Consider the following 24,378-nt stretch of genomic DNA (forward strand, 5'->3'; position numbering starts at 1 on the left):
ATAAACCAGCGACAAAGTGCCAGCGTCGTTCCTGTTGAAGCTGAGTCCGAAGTGTGGACGTGTGAAGAAACGGGGCGAAGCCTTGTTGGAAACTTATACGCAGGGGTCAGGTCGCCTCCTACGTCATGTCTTGGTTGCCACTCAATGATTCCATCAAGGGCAAGAATGAGTTTGCTTCAATGATCCCAAGGCGCATCAGCGAATCGAGTGGATCGGGACTTGAGTACACAAAACATGCCTCAATCTTGACGCTAAAACCATGCTGTAGTGGCTTTTCCGCATGGTCATGCCAGTGAGGTTTGGAGAGAAAACAATAGTATTTGATACCGCAATGACCGCCACAGTATGATGTAAGAAGCGTAAGCCAGGCTTAGCACCTTGGCACCATTGTGGACATCTTCACGCTTCTTCGTCGCTGGCAAACGGAGGGATTTTGCGCCAGAGACGGCACTCATCCGACTGTTGCTTGGGTCGCGGGCTGTTGGCGTTGTTGGTAGAATTCCACGATGGTCCGTCGGTTCATTGCAATCTGGGCCTCTCTCTCCTTTCGCTGGACCTTGCGGTGTGTGTGCATGAGTCCTACAACGGCAAAGACAATGAAGGCGCAGTGGAAAAGACTGTTACCAGAGGGAGATGCATTAGTGCCTATGAATGTGTCTCAAACATCAAGTCAAAGTTTCCGAATCGTGAGGGGAGGAAGCCGAGGGTCCGTGTGGGTGATGGGACAAATGACCTCACCTAAAGACGACCATGTACGCCATGACATTGCTCATGTCCCTCGCCCAGACCATGCGCCGTTCCCCCGAGCCTTTGTTCACGAAGCCAAGAATCAGAAAGCAAACGACACCCCCGCCAGTTGTAAATACATCAACGACAATGGCAAGGGGGTTGATGGCCCGACGGCGACGCAGGAAGAGCAGCGAGACAACCTCGTACGAGTCCATTATGAGTCCGGTGATGACCTGCCAACCAGGTTAGGGAGCTGACTGCCAGCATGTTTGTTTGTCGGAAAGATGTTTGACTCACAGGAAAGAATGATGGCAGGATGATATCGACTCTCACCGTCGGCTCATCCTTCCAGTAGTTGTACTGCCAGGAAATGAAGATGAGCGCTCCAGCGGCAACCAAGGCGGACAAGATGCGCCCGATGACTTGAGTGCAGTTGTAGCCCCAGCCCAGCTCTCCAAGCACGGGGATCCGAGGGACGCACTTCCCTCGTCGGTCTGCCTCCACGTCCATGGATGCTGGGGCTGGCGGTAAACAGCGGGGTTTGTGGCGGCTGCTTGGCTCCCTCGTTGTTTCGCAGTATGGGAGACTGGGGGACTCTCAGGATGGAAGAAGTTCAATGACGGCAAGAGGGAGGTGCAATCCGTAGGCTCGACAACATCACCAGAGGGAAGGACCAAGGAGTGTTTCGCTGCATGCAGTCCAGCATGGACGATGGACACGTTTAAAACATCTGCCGCCTCGTGATGCATCCTCTGCCAAGCAGCAGCCGGCAGAGCTCCCGTGCGGCACAGCACCCATTTCAAGCCCCGACTCGGCCCCCAACACACAAATCACCAACAGGCCTTGGATGGAACACTGCACTGTTCCTTGCACATCACGTTGGAAGCAACCTCCAGAATGTCAAATCATCATTGGAGGAAGCAAGTGAAATCCATTATAGCCTTCGGAGCCGAACTCGAAATAACGCTGGGTACAACTCCGGAGAGTGTCGGAGTGTTGCTGATCAGCCGTTCGGTGCATGCATCAGACACCCAACGCCGAAGGCCTGGACTGGTTGGGTCTGGCTGCGGCCCTTGCGGTCGCATGAAGACTTCGGCAGAAAGCCACACTGAGGCGCGTCTCGGCATGATGACATCACCCGAACGCGTCCCCAAGCCACACCGAAGCAGGCCATCGGGAGAGGAGAGCCGAGGCAAACGCGACGCGTCCCGACGCGGCTCTGGTTGGGGTTGGAGCCAGTCAGGACCGGGACGGCATCACAACAAATCAGGCCGGCGTCTGGAGAGGAAGGAACACCACGGGATGGCGAGATGTGCATACCATCTGTTAGTGCAGGCCAATTTTTTGGTATGTAAAATCGATCCTGTCGGCTACCGTTTTAACAGAAGTTCGGCCAAGGTACTGTACATCAGAGAGGCCTGGCATGCATGCCTTCCGAGGGCAAGTCAGCTCTGGTGACTGCCGCAACATTGAACTTCCATCCCAAGGGAGCCTGTGGACTCGACCTCGGGTCCTGGGATTCAAGTCCATTTTGATCAGCCTTTGTCCAAGGCAGGCAGGCAGGTCATTCCATCCCTGAATTCCTCAAAACCTAAGGATGGAACCTGAACGAAAGACTCAATCGTACCCTGACTTCTGACGAAGAGGACAATAAAACAACACTGAAATAGCAGCACATGGGTTGAAAGGTCCATAAAATTCAGCGGTCTTCTTTGTTTTCTCTGTCGTGGTTTAAGTTCAGTGAGGAAACATGCTGCAGATAGGACGAGTTGGAACATCAGATGAGAGCGTGGCATTGTTCGAGCTCAGGGGAACTTAACAGAATGTCAGCCTTTAGGTTCAGGTTTTGTTAGGCACAAACCCATCTTCGTATTCACTTACTTTCCTACTTGAAGGGTGCCGCGACCCTGAACTCTCCTCCGCTTCTTCTCTTCCTTCACAACTCCTTCAACACAATCCACCACCAAATCGAAATCGAGACCCAACAATAGCCTCGTCGCGGTTGAACGTCGATTAATACCCCTCTTTCTCATCACAATCTCAGGGTATGGACTTCCCCCTATTCTTCGCCATTGCCTATTGTTCGTTCGCTGACCATCCAACATGGCAGACCCTTCATCATGGCTGACCAGCGCGCCCGAGACCCTGGAGTCCTCGTCTACGAGAACTCGCCCTCGGGCCTGATCTTCGCCCTGACCAAGCTTCATGCCGAGATGGGCGCTACCATCCTGGCCCTTGGTGCCATCACCAGCAATCTCGCCGGCCCTGTTTACCAAGTCCCCTCCGGCGCCATGAAGGACTCCGGCATCTTTGGCAGCATCGGTTTCACCACCGCCGACTTGATCAACTGGCTCATCGCCATCCACATGCTCTGTGCTGCGGTCGGCTTCGCCTTCTGGTGGCTCTGCGTCATGTATGGCTCCATGGCTGACGCCAGCTTCGGCTCGTCGATCATGAGGGCTGGCTAGAGGCTGGTCTTTCTCACGCTCAGCGCTGCGATGGTGATCCTGTTTGGGGTCGAGGCCGTCTTTTTCGTCTACAAGTCGATCTTTGGAGGAGCGTTCTCTGGCGGTGATCTTCCCGTCAAAACGGTTCGTTCCGTCAACGCCAAGCCCAACCGTATCGCCGCTCGCTGGGGTCACGGCGTTGTTGAGTCCGCCCCTGCTGGAGACGATGTCGCCGCTTGGGATTTGGTGATCAAGGTCTGTGGTGCCATCCTCGGCACTCTGCGCATGGTGTTTAACTGGGCGTCCGGTTTCACCACGGCAATTGGTAAGTTACTAGCCCCAGTCAACAAAAATGCCCCTCATCTGCTAAGCAGCTCAAGTCCCTACTTTGCCCACATCGCAGCCTTGACCGGCCTCGTTGTCTCCTTCCTCCCTCTTGGCTTTGGTTGGCTTGTCCATCTCGGGATGCAGGTTTTCCGCCACGTCGTCCCCATCTTCAGCTGGATCCTGCCTTATGCCCTGCCTGCTGTCCGTCCCGCTATGGCGTGGGTGTTCCAGGCCCTGAGCGTGGCCATGGTTTGGGGGCTTGCGGTGATTCGCGTCGCTTTCCGGTTCTTCTGGGGGCCGGTTTGATGTCCTACGGTGTTGTTCCAGGAAACACGGAAAGTTGGGGGTAGAGGACGACGCGGATTGGAGGCTGGATAGGCCGTACGGCAGGCAGTGTGCCTCAGATACTTGAGACTTGAAGCAGCTCAGGGATAACATGGCAAAAGGTTCTGGAGATTTTGAAAGGGTTCCCAGGGTTATCATGGAAAATGGGTCATAGGGGTTGCGTGACAATGTAGTTGTAGATTCTCGGGCAGCAATTCGGGCGGACAAATCTCTTTTGTGAACTTTATTTCTTTAGATTCCCATTCGGCGTTCAACATACGGGACAGAAGTGATACCAGAGTTCCAACAGAAAGCAGGGATCTGGGTTGCTCTTTCATCAAACATGCTTAGCATGACACACAGCAGGGATGCCAAAGAGAGGGCATCCTTGGGATGATCATTAGCCAGAACCAGCAGTTCATCGTCGTTCATGATCACTAGCCCTGCTCATATGCCACACAATATCAATCCCTCTCACACACAGTATTCAGTATTCCTTGTGACACGGGGTGATTCACACTGGAAAAATTCTGGGTTATAAGACAATGAGGGGAGGAGGTGCGGAAGTCAGGAAATGGTCTACACAGTAAAATCTCAAATTGGCTGGACATTATGGCCACTGAAGTGCGAACCTGAATCAGGATCATGTGAATGATGGTCTTGTTGTGGCTGGTGAGGTGGTTCGCAGCAGCATCCGTCGCGACTAAACAGCGTGTTCGCGAATATAGAGGCACTAAACAGCCCGCTCGCGACTATAGGGGCATCTCGCGATTAAGGGGTCACCATGCCCATAAGAGAGGTCAGCTGGCCCAACACATCCTGATCTATCCACAGAAATGCCCGGTTCCTTTTTCACAATCTCGATCAATCACCGCAGGTACGAGAGGTCTGCAATGAAGACTCTTGGGCTTCCACACAGCGCATCCGAGTCAGGAAGAGGATTAGCGACGGCCGTTCGGCACCTGTAAGTCACGGGTTGACAGTAAGGATGACGAACTAACTGTTGGGGGTTCGCAGACAGGAAATCATGACGCCGAAACCTCGATGAAACCCGACCGGCACGATCGCAAGGGCACTGGACCGAACCAGCAAGGACGATGAACATATTGGATAAGGCGGACACATGGGACCATACCCATAAGAGGAGGACATACATACAAGGAGAGGGCATACATACATACAAGAGGAGGGGAATACACACGAGGGAATACATACACCGAGACAAGGACACCCCCCGAAACAAGGTCATGATACCCCGAACCAAGGACATAACCGAGTCAAGGACATATTGGATAAAGCGGACACAAGGGACTACACCCGTAAGAGGAGGACATGCATACGAAGAGAGAATACATACATACAAGAGGTGGACAATACACACGAGGGAACACATACAGCGAGACAAGGACACACCGCGAAACAAGGGCATACGTCGAGAAAGAGATCCCCCGAGACAAGGACATACACCAAATCAAGGACCTGCTACATCTCCGACACACCCCGACCTAAGCAACCGCCTGAAGAACCGAGCCTCGATTGAGACGAACCGCAAGCTCCAAAACCAAGTCCCGAGAGTATCAAAGAGCAAAGACCTCACGAGCCCCTGAAGCCCAAGGTCCAGATAAAAATGTGACAAGGATACAAAGCAAGAAACGAGAACAAGGACTACCACAAGCACATCAGCGACACCAACACATGCCTTGAGACAGTAAAACTCAAAAAGACGAACAAACGATGAGACCAAGAGCACGATCTCAAGACCAGATCATCAAGGACAAGTGCCTGATTAGTCACTATTGATGCCAAAACGTTGTGGTCTGAAATCTGACTGCCGATCCCGCCAGTGAGGCATCAGAAGCACACATTGCCTACGGTGTGTCTTATCCTTTGTCCATTCATGATGTGATGATCGGTGTCCGCGTTGGGCTTACCTATTATTGCCAACCATCCCGACGGCATTCTCCGCCCCCTTTTCCAAAGGCATCGCTGCGCTCGTTTTACACCATCCATGGCCAAACAAACTGAACATACCCACTGAATTCGATCCCTCCTCAATATCCCAAGTTTCGGGCCTGGATTTGAGTTCACCTGGTGGCTCGTATCTGGAACTTTGGTCCAGCAACTTGGTGGATTGCTTCGGCTCAGCGTTCACCCAGACCGGTATGTCGAAATTTACGACACGCCATGCCCAGTTGTTTGATTTTCGAACCAGGGACACAGTCGCGGATATTCTCAATGGCCGTCAAACAGATCTACAGAATCAGTGCTCTCGATCGGCCGAGGCGGTTTGACGTCTGAGAACTGCGTTGCGAATGTGCAGTTCTGTTGGCCTTCCATGTCGCGTCACAAAAATGGACAGAACTGCGAAAAAGCGTCAAATTGCGCAGACCGGTCTCGCTGTTCCTAGTCTCAGGGGTAGCCTATGTTGTATGGCCAACGCCAGCACTCGGTATGCTCACGTATCCGCTGACTCCCACGCCTCGTCGTAGTTTACACTACACAAAACACAAAAGCTCCAGCAATCAAGACAATTCTCAGGCTGACTTGACTCAGTTTGAACTTGACAGAATGATCCCGGGTTCTCCAGGTCTGATCCTCCCTTTGAGCCACAACATCCCACCCTCAAAGCAGTCGAGCATTCCACCAACATAGGCCATATAAACACTCCAATTTCCACAACGGCCCAACCCTGTGGCCATTTACCCGCCTTTCTTGGTCCCAACAAGCCAACCCCACGTCAATCAGGTATTCGTCCGTTGCAACGAGCCTACATCAATACACGCCCGGCCAGCTTCATTCCCTCAAAACGCCCGAGTCCGTGGCCTCAGGATCCCTACCAACAAATGGCAAGAAACTTTCCAGGACAGTTGCGAGTGATGGGAGAGAAGTTACCTCCCTACTCCAATTTGTGATTTAATTACTCTCTCAAATCCAAAGTAGACTACAAGTCTCACCCTCACCTCTATGCTCATTCCTTGACCTACCCATTGCCGCTGGCCACATCCACAAGGCATCTTTTCTCACACATACTCCTTGCCCATCTCCCACTGCCGCTTTGTCAAACCCACAATCTTCGCTGACGTGATAAAATGTGGTTTCCCCAAAGCAGCCCACACGATCTCAGTAAGCTTCGATCGTCAAAAACACACGAGTCCCCAGCCTCGAATCTCATTGCCACATCAAGACTCGAAGTCACCCTCTTCCCACGAGGATTTGCCAACATAACCCAAGCCTCAATTTGTTCACAAAGGTCACCGCATAATAGCTGTAATACAAGCCAATCTCTCTATTTCTTCCAATCCAGCCTTGAGACCCAACCTCGAAGGTCCTTGGTTGCCAACCCCACGGCCAACACTTTCCTCAAGGCAAGAGATCCCCAACCTCTCTGCCTTCGGTCACCCATATTGCCCCGTACATCCAAACCCCTTCCTAACGTCATCAAGAGAGCACAGCGCTACACAGCTCTTTCGTCCCGTCTTGCTCATGCTGTGGCAGCACAGAGAACAATGCCTGCATGAAAATACCTTCCCTGCCTCCCAAGTGACAACCAATGCCTGGTGAACTGCTTGAAGCATGTTCTTCCCACTAAACTAATACATCCAAAATACCAACCTGAGAGGACTCGAGCTCTCGGGCTGTATCTCTCGCCCTTGCTGCCAATCCATGACGGTTGTGCCATGTCCCCCGTCGTCACCTCTTAGATTTATCAGTGCCAGAGCTTTCATTCTCCTCGCCCAACCGAATCCCCGACTCTCCAAAGCGCGTTGCGTCTTCTACCGTGACCTATCTGCCACACGATCATTGACGTCGCTATCTCACACACCCAACAAGTAGACCTGGAGAGGGCAAACTGCTCATGAGCAACACCATCTTCTTACCTTGTAAACAGGTGGCTGACCTGCTCAAAACTCTGCTCGTAGTCAGTTCTCGGTAGCCAGCCAGACACAGAAGCAAGGTCATAACCAGCAAGTCAAGCATCATTCAGCCCAGAAACACGGCAAGAGGCGGCAGCGCTGTACGAGTAGACAAACCTGCGATGGTGAAAACACGCGGCACAAGTACAAGCACAAGCACAAGCACAACCGAACGAACGCCTAAGAGGAGAAAACGTCATAGAAAGTAAACTCAATCTTCTGCTGTTCCATCGCGCGGATACTCGAAGAGAAGCGCGAACTCAGAAAACTAAAAACCCAGCTCATAACCTGCCCAGAAGAAGATAACAATCCCATTCCCCCAACGTGTCCCCGTTCCCGTTCCGTTCCATCTCAGTGAACTTCGTGACGCGTGACAACGATGAGAGAGAGAGCATTGCGCGCAGAAAGGCGACAACAGATATTGCGGAACCTCAAAACGCCGTGCAATGCCGAAGGAATCGTCAAACCCCGAATGGCTCCCAAAAGGGACACCCCTTGATGCTTTTTTGCCCGAGACCAATACACCTCCGGAACGCCGTGCACAAACGACGCAGAAAGCCAAGTCAGGACGCGGAATGAGAGTTTACTGGGAATGAGGTCAGCATCAAGGGTCATGGCCGAGGTGGGGGGCAAAAACTAACGGGCATGGGGCCACCAGGGGGAGGGCCCTGCGGGTTGTTGCCCCCAAAGGGGCCGGGACCCGGCGGGGGATTGCCTCCGAACGGACCGGGCGCCCCACCGGGCGCACCACCGAAAGGAGGGCCACCGTAGGGGCCAGTCGGGCCACCATGTGGTGGGACACCGAGATAGTGGGGGGGCGGAGGAGCAGGGCGGTACGGCGTGCCCACGCCAGAGTTGTTCTGGGAGCGGCCCCAGGAGAGGCGCACACGTGAGTTGCCGATCGGGTAACCCTGCATCTGGTTGATCGCCATCTCAGCAGCATGGCGGTGGACAAACTGCACGAAGCCGCAACCCTTGCCAGGAGGGATTTTGACGTAGGTAATTTCTCCGAATCCTTGGAAAAACGAACGAAGTTCATCCTCCGTGACGTATCCGGAGAGGCCGCCGACGAAAACAGTCGTGTTGTTGGGGTCGGTAAACTGATTCATCGGCTGGATTGGAGTGTACGGGGCAGCCTGGCCGTAGTAGGCCGGCGGGGCACCCCACATGGGACCACCGGGATGGCCAGGAACCGGCGGCATCATGGGGTTCGGAGCGGCGTGACCATGGCCATGGCCATACTGGTGAGAACGGGTCTTCGGAGTCGCCGTCGAGATACGCATGGGGCGATTGCCGCAATAAACACCCTGCATCTCAACCAAGGCACGCTGCTGGTCTTGCTCATCCGAGAAACGGACGAAGCCGTAGCCGCGCGACTGGCCGGTCATCGCGTCCGTCATGATCTTCGCCGACTTGCACGAGGGGAAGCGGCTTTGGAAGAGGGACACGAGGACAAACTCATTGACCTCCGGGCCGAGATCGCCGACGAAAATTGAATACTCGGGGCCGCGGTCATCACTGCCAACTTGTCAGTCAGAAGCCTCGGAGATGATGGAGGAAGAGTAACTCACCGGCGGTCCACCAGGCCACCACCGGAAGCCCAGTTCAGCTTGAACACGCGGTTCGAGTTGGGAACGGGGGTACCGTTGAGAGTGAGCGCCTTCTGCGCGGCCTCGGGGGTCTGGAACTCAACGAAGCAGTATCCGGCGTTGCTGGAATGCGGATGTCAGCCACCAAGCTCCGGAAATATCTAGGATGAACGCCAAGAAATCAAAGTAGCCTCATATCTCATGCCAAGACTGCTGGACATCACCTCAGGCTGATAGACTTGAACCCCAAAATTAGACCGCTGAACTATGGGATTGAAGGATAGTGCAATCTTCAATCCCATGTAGGCATCTAAGGTCCAAGTCTTTCCGCGACAAGAGGTATCACCCAGATAAAAAAAAGATATAAAAATCAAAATAATGAAAAAGAAAAATGGAGTCACGGGGCGCGCGACGCCCTTAACCTCATGAGAACAGAGAGGGGACACAAGAGAGTTTTTGGACTTACCCCGAGTTACGGTCGCGGATAACCTTGACCTGAACCGACTCAGCGAGCACGGTCTGGAAAACATTTTTGATAAAATTTTCGTCCATCCAGCCCTCCATCTCGCCCATCCTGTCAAAAGTGTTAGCTAGAACAACTAGGAGGACTAGAAGGGAACTTACCAGAGGGTCTTGGCGGCCTCGTTGTTGGGGCCCATGGGAGGAGCCGTGTTAAAGGTGCTCTCAGCGCCACCATTCATGTTGGCACCGTTGGCAGGGGCACCCGGGGGGCCAGCGTTGGGGAAGTCGGCCATCTTGACTGGAAATTGTCAACTTCAGGTCACTAGCCGGCCAGAGGGCTAGAAAGTGATTGATCCGCGACAAGAGCTGGGGGAGAAAAATCCGATGTGGGAAGTAAACGATGGGAAAGTAAACGATGGAAAAGTAAACGATGGGAAAGTAAACAGTGGGGGAGAAATTAAGAAACCCAGAGTCGCTGGGGCAGTAAAGAAGAGATGGATAGATGGGATAGGAATAGAAAACACCAAGACTTACCTCAAGAGATCGGTGGACTGCGTGAAATCAAGAAGCAAGACTTGAAGTGACCGACTAACAGGAGCAGAAGGGCGAAACTTGACTGCTGTTAGTGGAGATTAGAGAAGCAGGAGGTAGAGAAAGTGAAGTTGGTGGTGAGAACTTCAAGGCAGGTAGAAAGAAGTACTGGCAGCAGACGAAATCTAGACGCCGAACTGAAATGAAGGAAGTGGGTGGAGGGAAAGTGTGGGAAAGGAAGAAGTGTGTAAAGGAGGAAGAGTGGGAGAGGGAAAGTAGAAAAGTCTTGGGCCAGTTATACTTGGGTAGACTTGGACCACTTGGACCGTGCGCCTTGGGGAATAACTTCGGACCACCATCACGTGCGCATTGCTCTCGCTGGTCAAGGCCCAAGCAGGGAGCATCAACTTGAGCTCAATAAAGAACAATAGCACTCTGGAGAGCAACAATAAGAGCAGAGGGATCTAGAGATCAGACGAACCACCACGTGGGCCATCATGACGTGTCCCATCCCATCTCCTCTCTCGGGGGCCTTCGCCGGTCTCGGAGGGTAATTGCCAGCATCTAGGACTCCTAGAGCTACCACACTACGAAGATACCAAGGGCATAACTGTGGCTTAACACTTGAAAAGCCATCCTGACTCCCCTTAGCATATTAGGTCCCCATAATGACCAGGTACTTTTCATAAGGACAGGAACGCGGATTAAGACCTGACGCTTGAGAGGCCCATCCCAACTCGACACTAAGGTGAGGGACACATGAGGAGTAGCCTCAACTCCCTAATAAAGTGCAGAAGAATATCCTCGACGATGGGAGTAGAAAGGACCGGAGCTCGGCACATAAGAGCGGCCTCAACTCTTCGCCAGCATGGGGCATGCGTGAGTATGATGATCTGTACCATCTCACCTCCTCGCACGGACGTACCGGCCGTACCTGGTGGGGTGCTGGGTGGGTTAGGTGGGATCTAGGACTCCTAGAGGGACCATCATGAACGAGACGACATGCCATGTGAATGGCAGCTCAACTCTTCATCAGGATGACACTCGCCAGTCATGATGTCATGTCCTATCTCTGGCCCATTCCAAGACAGTGATGTAGGACTCACTGAGTGACACCACCAGGTGAGGGATGACCTTGAGACATCGTCAGGGACAGACAGATCCATCGTGATGATGTCAGGATGCACCGGCTCCAGGGTGAGCCACACCACACAAACACCGCCGCCAACCAGGTGCCATGGGGTGCGAAGAATCAACTCGACTCTTCACCACCAAGCCACAGGGTCGGTCCGAGTGCTGATAGCAACACGTGAACGCGGGCGGTAGGCAGGATCATGGAAAACATGTCCAGCACGCAGGGGACATGTTCAACAGGGCGAGCAGTCATCCAGACTGATGAGCAGCGTGATGGCAGAACACCGGCCAGGGCCAGCGTTGACCAACTGGCCTGACTTCTCACTAAGACAGAGGGCGACCCTCGCTATGTCCAGCAGGCATATAGAATGAGCCCAGACTTCCAGGCCGATTTGCAGAGCCCTGAGGTGTTGATGTCATGCTGAGGACCAAGCGGACCGGAAATCTGATCACAAGTAGATGCTTCTCGCCTGGTCAAGGGCATAGGGGGGACGCCAACCCATTCTCTGGGACCGGGCGTTGCCCAGAGTCATATTGATCATGGTTGGGTGGCAGGTTATAAAGCAATGCAGGTTCCAACCCACACCAGCTTGAAAAGCGGTCCTGACCATGGCTAGTATGATTGGAGACTTCCACATCAACTACCGATGCATGTGGAGGTATATCAAATCCTAGATACTAGGAAGAAGCGCTTCTCAATAGTATTGACTCTCATGGTTATAAGGACTGCGTAAAACAATCCCTAATATTGCGGGTCTATAACCTAAAAGAAGCCGCCGAGACCTTTGGTCAAAACAGAGCGGGGCAAGGGGCAAATAAGAGTGGCCGAGTTGCGGATTATTCTTTAAGCTTAAACAGTCCTGAAGACAACCAGTATCCCAACTAGGAAACCAAGTAGTCTAGCAGTAACTGGCAACGGGATGGCGTGAAATGCATGCGGTGACCAGCGACGGTCCGAGGTGATGTCAAGGTGAGAACTCTCCCACCCCGGGTGCCTTTTGACGAAAGTGGCATGGCATTCACTTGGAGACAGCCACCGAGCCCAGGAGGACAGAAAGATGGCAGAGATGGTGGTCCAGCAGTTTGCTGGAGCCTGGTAAAGGGGGACGATGACGGGGGGACGATGAGGCAACGAAATTGATGCTTACTTGGAGCTTCCTCTGAACAGTGGTTGGTATTCTGAAGTCTGCAACTCAAACAGGTCAGTCTCTGGGTTGCAGTCTCACGAGGTCTTGAAATGTGGTGGGGCTTTGGCACGTGGGTGAGGCTCTGGAATGTGTTGTTGGGAGGCTCTGGAATGCGGAGCAGAAATGGATCGGATGCGGCCAGGCCAAATCCTTGGCGATATCAAGCATCTGGATCCCGCAATTCCTTTTGAGAATAAAGTGTCCGCGAAATCTGGGCGCTGCCACTTGTAGTGTTCATGCTGAGGCGCCGCCGCTGACCATGGCCGAAGGATGAAGAGGAAAACTCGAAAGCGTGGGGGAGGGAAGAGAAGGGCAACACATACCGTGAACGTGAACCCAGGTCCTTGGCCGAAACGAAAAGGATCTGGACACGAAGAGAACTAGTTGAATCGCTTCTCGCGCCTGACGTTCCACTCAAAGTCAGCAACTCGAACCAAAACCTAACACATGTCTAGTCACGTAAGATGAGTCGGATGGCCCCGAAGACAATGTCCGTGTCCAGAATCGGCACATGCTGGAAATGATGCTGATGACCAATGATCAGATGGTCCGCCGATGACCCAAGGGGCGTCGAATATGCACCGGCAACCTGAGAGATCGATCCCACTCTTTGATAGCATCGAGGCAAGGTCGACAATGTGGCGAAATACCGACAGCTGGAGTGCGAGGAGACTCTTTGGCCAGTGTAGAACTGCTCCAACTCCGAGATGATCTATCCACAGCCCTCCCGTGACGCCAGCCGTTTCTGAACTTGCTCGAGACTGAAAAATGCTGTTGTTGATGGGCACTCTTCATTCGGTGGCTGAGCGTCATAAAACGCAGCCGAACAGATGTTGCATAACCTGCCATGAGCTCATGCCTCGGTAGCTGGCTGTGTGTCGAAAACCCAAAGTCATCCGCCATCCGAACCCAGGGGCCACCTTAGGGTCCCGTCCCAAGCGAGCTACACCAACTGGCCGACGTCGACTTGCCGAGATCAGATAAAGCCAAGGCCGGCACCGTAAGGGCACTGAAGTTGACACCCTGGGAGAGAAGGCCTTGCGCGTCCGTCCTCCATGAAATGAGTGCATTGTGGACAAGCCGTCGAGTCAGCCTCTCGCATGGCCGAGTCAGAAAGGAGGGTGTGTCGAGGAATGGGGACGTCGTTGTGACCGTACGGGCCAGGATGTGCCCGCCAAGGCGCTCATATTGAGGAGGAATAGCACAAACAGCGGCCGCCTTTCATCTCGAGTCTCAGGGATATTGTGCCGGGTGGACTGCGGTCGTAGTCCGTCCATCGCGGTGCTTTCCTTTTCTCATCCGTCAGGGAGTCCCCAGAGTGGCCGGCGGCCGTCTTGAAGGACAGGGTACAAACGTCCGCATTCCCCATGCCAATCCCAGTCGCATTGCCGAATTTCGTCCCCAACCAACATCACGGGCCTGCGAGGGTCGAAGACTCAGGTTTGGTGAAATATAGGTGCGGGGCACCAAGCCCGGAAGCCGCTATGCACGAACAGAGGGTATCCGTCGAAATATATGTCTCGATTCACGAGCGGGCCCGATACCGAGCATCAGGCAAGATTGGGCTGTCGTCGATGGGTGACGTCGAGAAGGCAGCGCAGCGGCGGGCCGGGGTTCGTAGAGGGGTTCGCGGGGTTCATCGGGTGCAAGTCCCGGGACCATCGATCCATACACTCGCCGCAACTCTCCATGATTCCAAAACACCATGCACCACCTCAATGCTTCTCCTCTCCATCTCCGTTTTTCCTCGAGGCGCGGTCCGGTTCGGCACGGTCCGTCGTCGAAAGACAATTCCGTTGGGGGTTGGATTGTGCAAGGGGGCCATCCGCACATCTTCACCTTCACGCATGCACAAACGGACCTCAAGCCGAGGTCAGGGGGTATTCTTGATAGGAATCCCACTTACTCTAGACAAAAATAACACCGAAGAAGGATCTCCTCTGGAGAACCGCGGAATCGAAAGGCGCGGAAAGCCGGAGGGAATCAGAGACAAAAAGACGAATCGAACGACCTCGGTGTGCGAGTGGCGACGGGGGGTCGTCAAGAATTTTAGACTGCTGTCTTTGGAAGACTGCGGGAAACAACACCAACGCCAAGTGCGATACAAGGACGGAAAAAAGCAACGCAAAAGGATGCTGGTGGTGAAATCGCAGACAATGGGGGAAAAACAGAACAGACAAGAGCAACGGAAAAGCGCGGGGTGGTGGAGGGGTAGAAAAGGCAAAAAATGAGCAAAAGCAGAACACGGAGTTTTTTTGCTCTTGGGGATGAGGCGTTCGGTGGAGATGGGGAGAGGAGACTCTGCACTGGGATGCACACAAGTGAACCTAGCCACGGGGAGCGCAAAAGCGCAGGAGCGCAGGAGGCAAAGAAACCTGAGCTACGGCGACAGGGCCGGGGGGTGCCAGGTGAAAAACCCGGAAGGCGAACCCTGTCCCGGACGGAAGCAGCCAGCCAGCCAGGAGCCGGGAGAGAGAGTGCGCGGGCGAGTGGATTGGTGGACGGACAGTGCTGTGGAGCTCTGGGCTGCTCCGATGGTGAGATGTGGGGAACAACCTTGAAGCCCCAAGCCCGTTGACAAGCCTCACATGGAAGAAAGGGCGAAGGAGGCTCACCATCTGCCTGGCGTGGCCTGCCATCCCCTCGGTCTGCCGGTGAGAAACCAGCATCCCTCTTTCCGTTGCCCTGCCCTGCCCTGCCCTGCCCTGCCCCGCTCCGTCCGAAGTCGAGCTTAGGTTCCCAAAGCCAGCTATTGATGCTGGCAGCCGCGATCTCCGGCAACTCCGTGCCGAGACGGCCGGCTCGAAACGCCCATGCGGAATACAAGACAGTGCGTTTTTTTTCGGCTTGATTGTTCGGAGGGATAAAAGCAGCATCCTCGTTTCCGCAAATCATGATGACGCGCATCACACATTACGAGCTAGCCTTAGCCTCTGAGAGAGGGGCAGAGGGGCATGCGATGAGATGCGATGAGGAGGGGTTGAGGGGAGGGGGTGGGAAATGCCAGGTTGACATCAAATGTGGTGACATGCCATTCAACATCAGACTGAGGACATTCTGACAAGGTGTGCTTGGGGAGATTGCAAGCGGGGGTCTACCTGATCGGCCATGATGGTTCTGGATTCGCCATCGAAGGTCCCCAACGTACGGATGTTGACTTGGTGTGGTCATACCTCCCCGCGGTCGGAGGGGGTGAGGGGCAGGCAGTGTCCACAACAGCTCGGGTGTTATGGAAGCAAAGCATCCATTCATACACAGTAAACCAAACTCCACGGGCCAAGCACATGTCGACCTACGGAGTACACAGCGAGCACTCGTGCATGCCATCAGCATACATATACAATGCCTGTAGCCCCCCCGGGTGTTTCGTTTCTGTCTGTTTCACTCCTCGCGCGCATCCATGCATGCACAAGACAACAAACGAGTGGCAAGGCCGAGGCGATACGGACGGCCGCCGGCCAGTGTGTGCACTGCCTAGGCCATCGACCCGAAACAAGGTGCTTCCATGTTTTGCCTCACAGACAACCGTAGCGGTTGGCGGCAGTTGCGGCCGCTCCCATCGGAGAACGGCGATCCCTAGGAGCCTTGGATGGTGGAGATGCACACGCCGACAAACGGCGATGCTTGTCCTCGGCGTCGGCAGGGCTTCGCGGCTGCGGACGACATGGCGTCTCAGGGTTGAACAAAAACTTTCTCTACACCCTTGAGAAGTGCAAACGGCCAACTTAGCATATCTAGGGGTCAGACACATTCGCCCGGCTGTGAGCATATCATGTCTCGGACTGGCTCGCAATTGAAAAAACGTATCCTCCAGGTTTGCGCTTCCATTCGCATCCTCACAAATGCTGAGCTGGTGATGTGTGACCCCACCAAAAGCCATATCTGGACGCTGGTGATCGATGACGGCGTTGCAACAACCCTCTCGAAAAAAAACGGATCTCCACCCTCTTAGGGTTTTGATCGGCAGGGATGCCGGCTTGGCCCCGGTATCACCTGGGGTTCGCGTGGAAGCCGACGAAGTGTTTTTTTCTCGCGTTTTATCCGACGACGCCTTGCCAGAAGCGATGATGCTCGGTCAACCGGGTGGCCAGCCTTCTACCTATCTGTGATCCAGCTGGAAGGTTTCCAATCCCATTCTAGGCGTGTAATTGGTCTCGAAGATGGGAAGGGAGCACACTAGGACAGTACTGTTGGCGCGGTGCTCGGTCGAGCGCCTCTCGTCATGTCCGGTTAGCGATGACAAGATGATGAGGGGGAGGGGTTGCAGCGCTGGTGTTTTCTTGCAATTGATGACCTAGCCATGCTAGGTACGAGTCAAACGGCCGACGCTGCACCTCTTTCGATCACTTGCATGGGCTAAATCGGCGAATCAGCCTGCTTCAGATCGATGTTTGCGATGTCGTGGTGCCACCACCTCGGTGCTGCATCTCGGGAATACCCTGGCCCCCGATGCCGCCCCTCTCCCCTTTTGCTTGCCTTCTGGACTTGATCGCTCTTCCAAAATGACGTGGTCGGATGCGGGCGGACCCCCCCAAGGATATGGACTTGCCGCGTCAACCAGGAACATTGTGGCTGAAGTCAAGCCCGGTGGTGTTGGCAACGCCGTTGCCCTTGCTTGTGCTTTCTCGTGATCCAAGCCCCTTGGAGGCTGGCCCGAAAGCGACAGTACCTAAGCTGATCACCTCCTGTTAACTACTGTACAGAGGGGAGCGTAACTGGCGTGAAGCGCAGCCTTTAATCCTCAGCCGACCACCAAGTTCGTATTTGTATATTGGAGAGAGTCTGGCATTAGCATCTTGACCCGTGCTTCGCCGACACTCGTCAAACTCCAGTTCATCCAAGTGTGGGAGACGAAAAACATGACACATGGAGCTGAAGTTTGCATGTCTAAAGCAATGAGGCTGGGTTAATCCGAGGATATGAAGCTTGGACGGGTTCTCCTGACTGGTAGAACAATATGCGTGTTACCAGCCCAAGACTCTCACATGTTTGATCATGAATCTTTACAACACCGATAACAATATCTGATATTAGGCCGGGTTGATCTATCCCCGAGCGTACCTGGCCAAAAGCTCATCCACAACCCTGAATTCTAATCAACCCAGCTGCTCTAAGCAACTCCTCCACACCTTCAACACGTCCAAAGACCGTTCTGTCTCGAGCGCCCTCTCCACCACGCTTCTCACCGTCTTGTTCCATCCCGAGGCCTCTTCCGTCTTCCCAAGTCCACGGCCGGAGTTGGCGAGCTGTATCAATGGCTTGACTGCCATGACACGAGACAGCCGTTGAGGCTCTGTGCCAGAAATCATGCCGTTACTCCCACCAGCGCTGCCGTCCACCCCAAGGTCAAGCGTGTGAACGAACCAATCCAGGACCGTCTGTTTCTCCTGCGACCCGACTTGTTCCCCTTGCCCCTCGGGTCCGCTAACCGCGTCCTCCATCACATCTTTCACGCACTCGTACCAAAACACCCTCCTAACGACTTCCAGCTCAGGCCTGGCGATGCAAGGTGACTTCACCAGACTGTCGCTGAGAGTCTTGATCTCCTTACCCGCCGCCCCAGATTCCAATGCGAGCACCACCTCCTTGAGGACAGCCAACGGACTCTGCCGCATCCGCCTGCGATTATAGCCCTTGACAATGGCTTCAATAGCAGCCCAAGCCGTCCTGGTCCTCAGGTCCAGCTCGTTGCCTGTGTTACCCCCCTTCTTCCGCCCGGCCGGCTGATCAACGTCCATTTTGTCCGCGTCATCTCCAGCCTCAGTAAGGAAGTTGTTGAGCCACGGCCCGGCGACCTCACCAATCTCCTCCAACATGTCCCATTCCTCGCGGGCGGCAACAACTTTCCACAGACACGCGAAGGCGTGCGGCCGGTAAGTGTCATTGTTACGCTTGGCTTCGCGGAGGACGATCTTCTTGAGGAGCGGCGCCGAGGGACCGCTCCAGAGGTCAATCCCAAGTCCTCCAGCGCCAGCTTCTCCTGACGCGTCGCTGCTAGACGCAGAGGAGACAGCCGCCGCCCATCCCTCCAGCGGCTTCAGCAACTCTTCCTTCCCGTCAAACGTTTTCAGCGCCAACGCCTTCTCGTACACCGGCCAGAGCGTCTTCAAACTCTCGGCATTCACCCGTCCATTCAGCTCCTTCGCCTTCACCACCGCGTCCGCCGCGACCCCCACGGCCTTCGCTCCCGCATGCCTGAGCGCCCACTGCGGGCTATCCAAGCACTTGGTCGCCAGGTCCACAATCTCCTTGAGATACTTCGCCGCCGCGAGGCTGAGACTTCCACCGCGCGTCTCCCACGCTTGTTCCGCCGCCTTGGAGACGTACTCGTCCTGGTCGTGGCGCGCCACAAACGCGAGCGGGAAGAGTGCCGTTTCCAATGACGAGAGGTGCTCGGGAGAAACCTTGGCCAGAGCGAGGAGGGCGTCAACCGCTTTGGCTCGTCGCGTGTCGCTTGCGTCGCCGGGGGAGAGGTACAGCTCGACGAGGCGGTTTGCGTAGCGCAGCCGGGCTTGTGGAGCCTGAACCGCGCGGAGAAGATATGCAGCTGCCGCGGCGTAATTCTGTGAGACCTCGTCGTTTCGGTCGAGGATTTGCTTTTCCATGAGCACGAGGAATCCGGCTGCGTGAGGGGCGAAGCTCAAGGTGTGCCGGGTTGCGAGGGTAGATAGGACGCGGGCACAGCCGAGTTTGGTTGGCATGCCGAGGGCAGACTTGACAGTGTCGCTGAGCACGGGGACGAGTGCTGCCATGGTAGGTTCGTCGAGGCTGCGGAGGCAGGCGTCAATGGCCTCGGATAGCGGGCTGCGCGAGACCATGGAGCTGCGGAGTTTGTCAATCTTTTCGCGGCGGTCTTCACCAGCGCGTTGGTAATGGTAGTTGATGGCTTCAGGCTCAATGGTGCTGAGTAGACCGAGCAGGTGTGGCACGAGTGTTGGGATGTAGGGCTTGAGGGCATCGCCGCCAGATTTGGCGATCTTGACAACCGTGATGATGGCAAAGAGCTTGACCTCTTCAGCAGAATTGTCGATGCCCTTTTCGGACAGAAGGAAGGGGATGGCTTCCCGCATCATAGCCTGCGCAGTAGCTGTGAACCCGAACTCCTCGAGCTGCCGGACGAGCGTGTTTGACAGCGAGATGCACAAGTGAAGCGCGGCGTTCCGCACCGTCGCCTTGACATCGTCCAGAACCTTGAGAGCAGCGGCCCAGATATCCTTGTAGTATCGCTCGTACTTTGGAAATGGCCGTCCGGCGATGAGGTCGGCGATGGCTGCACAGCTAGCCTCGCGCACACGCCACTCCCGGCCGAGAATGCTCTTCAGCAAGTCATCCATGATGCTGTCAAAGTGCGTCTCGAGGACAGCATTGGGATCCTTCACGAGAGCTTTCCAGATGTCATTCATGGAGCGCTGGACGGTCGGGCTTGGGTCGAAGCGGTAGCGGTAGAGCTTGGGGTAAAGCTTCGGGTCGATTTCGGACTCTGACAGAATGTTGCTGAGGCCGAACCTCCCGAAAGCCGAACGCGTCGACCATGTTGCGGCGTGGGTTGCCAGGGACATGAACTTGTACACGAGGCTGGGATCACCGACTTCATTCGCCAGGCTCACGATGTCCTTGTAGGAGGTGATGGACTTGCCATCGCCTGTCGGCAGTGCGCCAGCATCAAACAACTCAGTGTCTTGATCGACCTTGAGCTGGGGTCCTGAGCCGGTAAACGCAGCAACCAAATCCCGAACAAGATCGCCCTTGAGATCTGCATCCCCCTTCTCGTAGACCAATGACAGACCACGCGAGGCAGTCTCCTGGACAAGTTCATCGCGGGCGCTGAGCAGCCGCATAAAGGCTGCCTGACACTCGCGCAATCGCGACTGAACTTGGTCGAGATGGGAGCAATGTTGGATGAGGCAGAAGAGCCAGATCCCAGACGCCTTGAGTAGGGACGGCTTGGTGGTCTTGCAGTCGGTGAGGATCTTGTCCAGGACTGAACGCAGGCGAGCAGTGCGTTGCGGAGTGCGGTAGTCGTCACCTTCCGCTTCCACATCCAAGGTAAGCTTCACAACGTCGGCATCCCAACATGCAACGGCCGCGGCGATAGCCTCGCCCACAGCGAAGTGGACCTCAACTTGTCGAATCTCGAACAACGAGTACAACTCCTGGAGAATCAAGCCGAGCAGGTCATCATCCGAAAAGCTCTCTCCGTCGGTGTCTATCACCGGTACCGCGATGGCCAGTCTCCCCAGGGCACCGATACCCTTCTCATTACCCTTTTTGGCTTGTGTGACAAGTGGCTCAATAAAATGTTTGCGTAGAATGTCTCGAATATCCTTGCCCTCGTCTGGCTGAAGCGTCTGGATGCCGGCCGTCCACAACTGGGCATATGCATCGAACAATGCCTCCTGGGTTGAGACCGGCTTGGATGACAGGGATGATAAGAGAGGGAATACCTGGGAAAGATCATCTTGCGATGACGTCCAAAGGCCATAGTACCTCCGCCTCGAAATGAGGCGGGCTAGGGCCAGGAACGCTCCTTCAACAGCGTTCAATTCTGATCCAACAGCCGGAATCAGCAGCTTCGTTATGTTCACCAAGCCCTCTTCCGACTTCTTGAAAGACTCTTCCGAGTTTGCAGGGTGAGCGGCAAGGATGCCGAAGGCTCGTGATCCCAAAACCCGGAGTTCCTTGTTGTTTGAGGTAACCAAGGGCAGGAGCTCCCCAGATCGAGAGGCCAGCGGTTCCAGGAGCACGCATGGTGACAATGCCGCGAGCTCGACAAACACTCGGGCACAAGGCTCCGCGACCTTAGGGTCTTCCTTGGTCAAGCCTTTGAAGGCGGCACGCAAGAGGTTTGAAAGACCATCGTGCTCGGACGCCAGTGACGCGAGGTACTCCCTGACGGATCGCCGGGTCGCCAGATCCGACTCAACGAGAAGGCCAAGTTGACGTTCCCACGCAGGTTCCAGCTTGAAGTCTTTGAGCGCAGCCAGGAGAAGCATGCGCCAACAGAAGTTGACCGCGACGGGGAAGGCCAGGAGCGAGGGCCCCGGGAAGTTCGCGAAGAATCCTCTATCATCGACATCCATGCCACCTGACCCGTCTGGCCCAGCTGAAGGAGCATTGACTGGGGCGATAGCTTCCCTAAAGAACCTGCGCACTAATTCTTGCCAATCCGGTAAAGATGCCCGAGATGTGTCGTCGTTGGCGTAATATGTCCAAGGATCGAGGCCCTTCTGGCCTTCCTCGACAACATCACTGCGCTCATCGGGGCGACCAGCCACGGCAAGAACATCAATCCAGCGCGCGTAGACATCCGAAAACGGAAGACATTGGTTGGCCCACTTGGCGACTGCATGCCTCGTACTGCGAACCACATCTCCTTCACCATCACGAAGTGTCATGTATGTCAAGAGGATGGACTGCAGTTGGGTATTAACGGCAAACGAATGGGGTGGGCGGAAGAGAGCCGTCAAGCTCGACAAGGCACCATCAATGTTGACAACAACGTCCGGGGTTGGGTCCTCAGATAGCGAACGGAACAGCCAGCCGGCAAGTGACAACCGGTCAATGTCAGACAAAGAGGCTCCCTTGGCGAGGATTCCAATGGTTTCGTATGCACGACAACGGAGCATGGCCTCATCAAGAGTCTGATTATGGGGCTTGGGCCAGCCCTGCCCGGCAACGAAATCACGGAGAAGTTGGATCAGAGGTGGCCCGATCTTGTTGTAGTCGGTTTTCGAGGGACCTATGCGAGCGACCCAGTTGACGAACTCGAAGAGGGCTCGGTGCAACTTGGTAAGCTCCAGGCCACTGGAGGACTTGGTGCCGGAGGGTTGTTGCTGACCTTCACCGGCCTCCGCCGACCCAGGGGTGGCGTTTTTGTGGAAAACAGCGAGGATGTCATCCGTGAATGTGGTGGCAAGCTCCGACTTGCTGAGAATCCCAAGGATGCGAATCCGGTAAGGAGGCGGAAGTGTGGCATGGGCATCGTACAAGGTGCGTATCAAGGTGGCGTCTTCAAGCGAGACGGTGGCACGCTTCAAGAGGTCGTCACCGATGCCAGAGATGCGGTAGTCGGAACTTGCGGCAGCGTGAATGGCAGGAAGGAATCTCTCCTCGTCCGTAAAGGCACCGCTTGCCAATAGGTTGGCGACCTTGATGCGCGTTTCGGTGGCATTCAAGCCGCCAGCTGCGGGGTCCCAAGTCTCTGGCTTGTCAAGAGTAAGAAAGCTGACGTCCGCAGTTGTCAAGCCGGGAGAGTTGGTTGCGCCAGATCCAGATGTCCGCAAAAGCAGGACCTTGCCGAGCCAACCGGCGAAGAACTTGGCATCTGCTGGGTCATCCAGGGCCAAGGAAGTGCGGAAGCTTTCGTCTTCCTTGCTACCTCGCGTTGGGATCTTGAGCGCAGGGAGCAGACGGAGGATAACGTTGAAGAGGCGGCTGACGGAGGTGGATGGGTCCTTGCTAATGCCGCGGAGGGCAGTCGGCAGCAATGCTCGTTGTTCCTCTGGGCTCAGCTTACCCACGCTGTGATGGATGTAGAGCAAGTCAAAGTGCTTGATCAGAGGGTGGGTGGCATTAGTATTGTTCTTGTATTGCTCTAACAGTGCAGAAACTGGGAGAACAATGCCAGGGGCTTTGATGAGTTTGTTGATGGTCTGACACACGGCTATGACCTAGGCGGGGCGTTAGCATCTGTGTGGCTCTAAGAGGTCCTATTTTTGAGAAGTCTACCTTGTTCCTGACCGCAACATTCTCAGATCCTGCCTTGAGCAGTAACGGGGCCAGATAGGTCTTGAGACAGGTCTGAAGCTTTTCCTCGTCCGAAGAGGCTTGCAGGATTCGCCACTCGACCTTTTCTATGAGTGCCAACTCCCTGTTTGGGTCGGGTTGGGTGGCCATAGCTGATGTTGAGCTGAGAAGGATCGGGTATTGGGGTTCTGGTCTGCCAGCAGCGAGGTTGTGATAGCTGGGTGTCGGTGACCTGAGAATGAGGTGTGCCCGGTGGGGTGAGGGGTTGGTGGCAGCGTTGAGTCGAGCGGCCACTCGAAACTGGGGATAAACTTCAATTTTGTTTACCTGGTCATTGGTGTCTCAATAACAACAGAGTCGAAGTTTTAACAAAGTGTTTCCTCCATATAGCACTGTCTATTGGAAGTTGACACTGGATGCTGCTGTTTGGAGTGTTTGGAGAGTTGCGTTTCTCAAGGATCCATCAGCCTGGAAGGTCCGGGCTGGGCTGGGGTCCAGCAGCGAAGATCCGGCATCAAATAGCAAGACCACATCCAGGCAGCTTGTTCTCACGCACAAGTACCACGCCGAATGACACAAAAATGTATTCCATGATATTCTGTGATGGCCACAGCTTCAGCATCTACCTCACATTTCCAACGGTTGACTTTCGTCAGCAAATGGCAGCCTCTTTCATGGTCATGACGGGAGCGTTGGCGAAAGACCTGGAAACCTGCCCGGGGGCGAGTTGAACCCTAACCCTGGTAAAAGTGCGTGCCTAAAGGCAAGACGGAACCTGGGAAATCTTGCGTCACAGGTTGGCGCCTAACCTTCGGTGACATGGGGGTCGGCTGTGTTCGATTTGATGCTACACCTGAGCCTCCAGAAGGTCACCTCCAAATACTCGTCCAAGCAAGGCAAGTGTCACTTTAGCTTTGGTTCGAATCAAGTCTGGAGGGTGAGGCTAAAGTTCCCTCTTAGAACGGGTGGCATTACCACCTCTTTGTTC

General features: G+C 54.8%; 5 protein-coding genes across 5 annotated transcripts; 1 reads left to right on the plus strand and 4 right to left on the minus strand.

The window, feature by feature from the left end:
• Positions 1–451: 451 nt before the first annotated feature.
• VTJ04DRAFT_1267 (uncharacterized protein) lies at positions 452–1,239 on the minus strand (the record flags this gene model as incomplete). Its single annotated transcript, XM_069358936.1, has 3 exons — positions 452–617; positions 739–962; positions 1,027–1,239. The coding sequence occupies 3 exons, from the start codon at positions 1,237–1,239 to the stop codon at positions 452–454; spliced, it is 603 nt and encodes a 200-aa protein (XP_069223876.1).
• A 1,610-nt stretch (positions 1,240–2,849) lies between these two features.
• VTJ04DRAFT_1268 (uncharacterized protein) lies at positions 2,850–3,809 on the plus strand (the record flags this gene model as incomplete). Its single annotated transcript, XM_069358937.1, has 3 exons — positions 2,850–3,142; positions 3,221–3,501; positions 3,580–3,809. The coding sequence occupies 3 exons, from the start codon at positions 2,850–2,852 to the stop codon at positions 3,807–3,809; spliced, it is 804 nt and encodes a 267-aa protein (XP_069223877.1).
• A 4,543-nt stretch (positions 3,810–8,352) lies between these two features.
• VTJ04DRAFT_1269 (uncharacterized protein) lies at positions 8,353–10,085 on the minus strand (the record flags this gene model as incomplete). The annotated part of the gene is made up of 4 exons (XM_069358938.1): positions 8,353–9,259; positions 9,313–9,453; positions 9,797–9,904; positions 9,955–10,085. The coding sequence occupies 4 exons, from the start codon at positions 10,083–10,085 to the stop codon at positions 8,353–8,355; spliced, it is 1,287 nt and encodes a 428-aa protein (XP_069223878.1).
• A 237-nt stretch (positions 10,086–10,322) lies between these two features.
• On the minus strand, positions 10,323–15,262 carry VTJ04DRAFT_1270 (uncharacterized protein; the record flags this gene model as incomplete). Its single annotated transcript, XM_069358940.1, has 6 exons — positions 10,323–10,411; positions 11,430–11,457; positions 12,606–12,643; positions 12,968–13,046; positions 14,551–14,715; positions 15,260–15,262. 6 exons carry the CDS (start codon positions 15,260–15,262, stop codon positions 10,323–10,325), a joined length of 402 nt encoding a protein of 133 aa, XP_069223879.1.
• Positions 15,263–17,740: 2,478 nt separating this feature from the next.
• VTJ04DRAFT_1271 (uncharacterized protein) lies at positions 17,741–23,540 on the minus strand (the record flags this gene model as incomplete). The annotated part of the gene is made up of 2 exons (XM_069358941.1): positions 17,741–23,314; positions 23,373–23,540. 2 exons carry the CDS (start codon positions 23,538–23,540, stop codon positions 17,741–17,743), a joined length of 5,742 nt encoding a protein of 1,913 aa, XP_069223880.1.
• Between the last annotated feature and the right edge of the window lie 838 nt (positions 23,541–24,378).

This window comes from Mycothermus thermophilus (genome assembly GCF_041956435.1).
Source record: "Mycothermus thermophilus strain CBS 625.91 unplaced genomic scaffold VTJ04scaffold_1, whole genome shotgun sequence".
Classification (NCBI taxonomy): Eukaryota; Fungi; Ascomycota; class Sordariomycetes; order Sordariales; family Chaetomiaceae; genus Mycothermus; species Mycothermus thermophilus.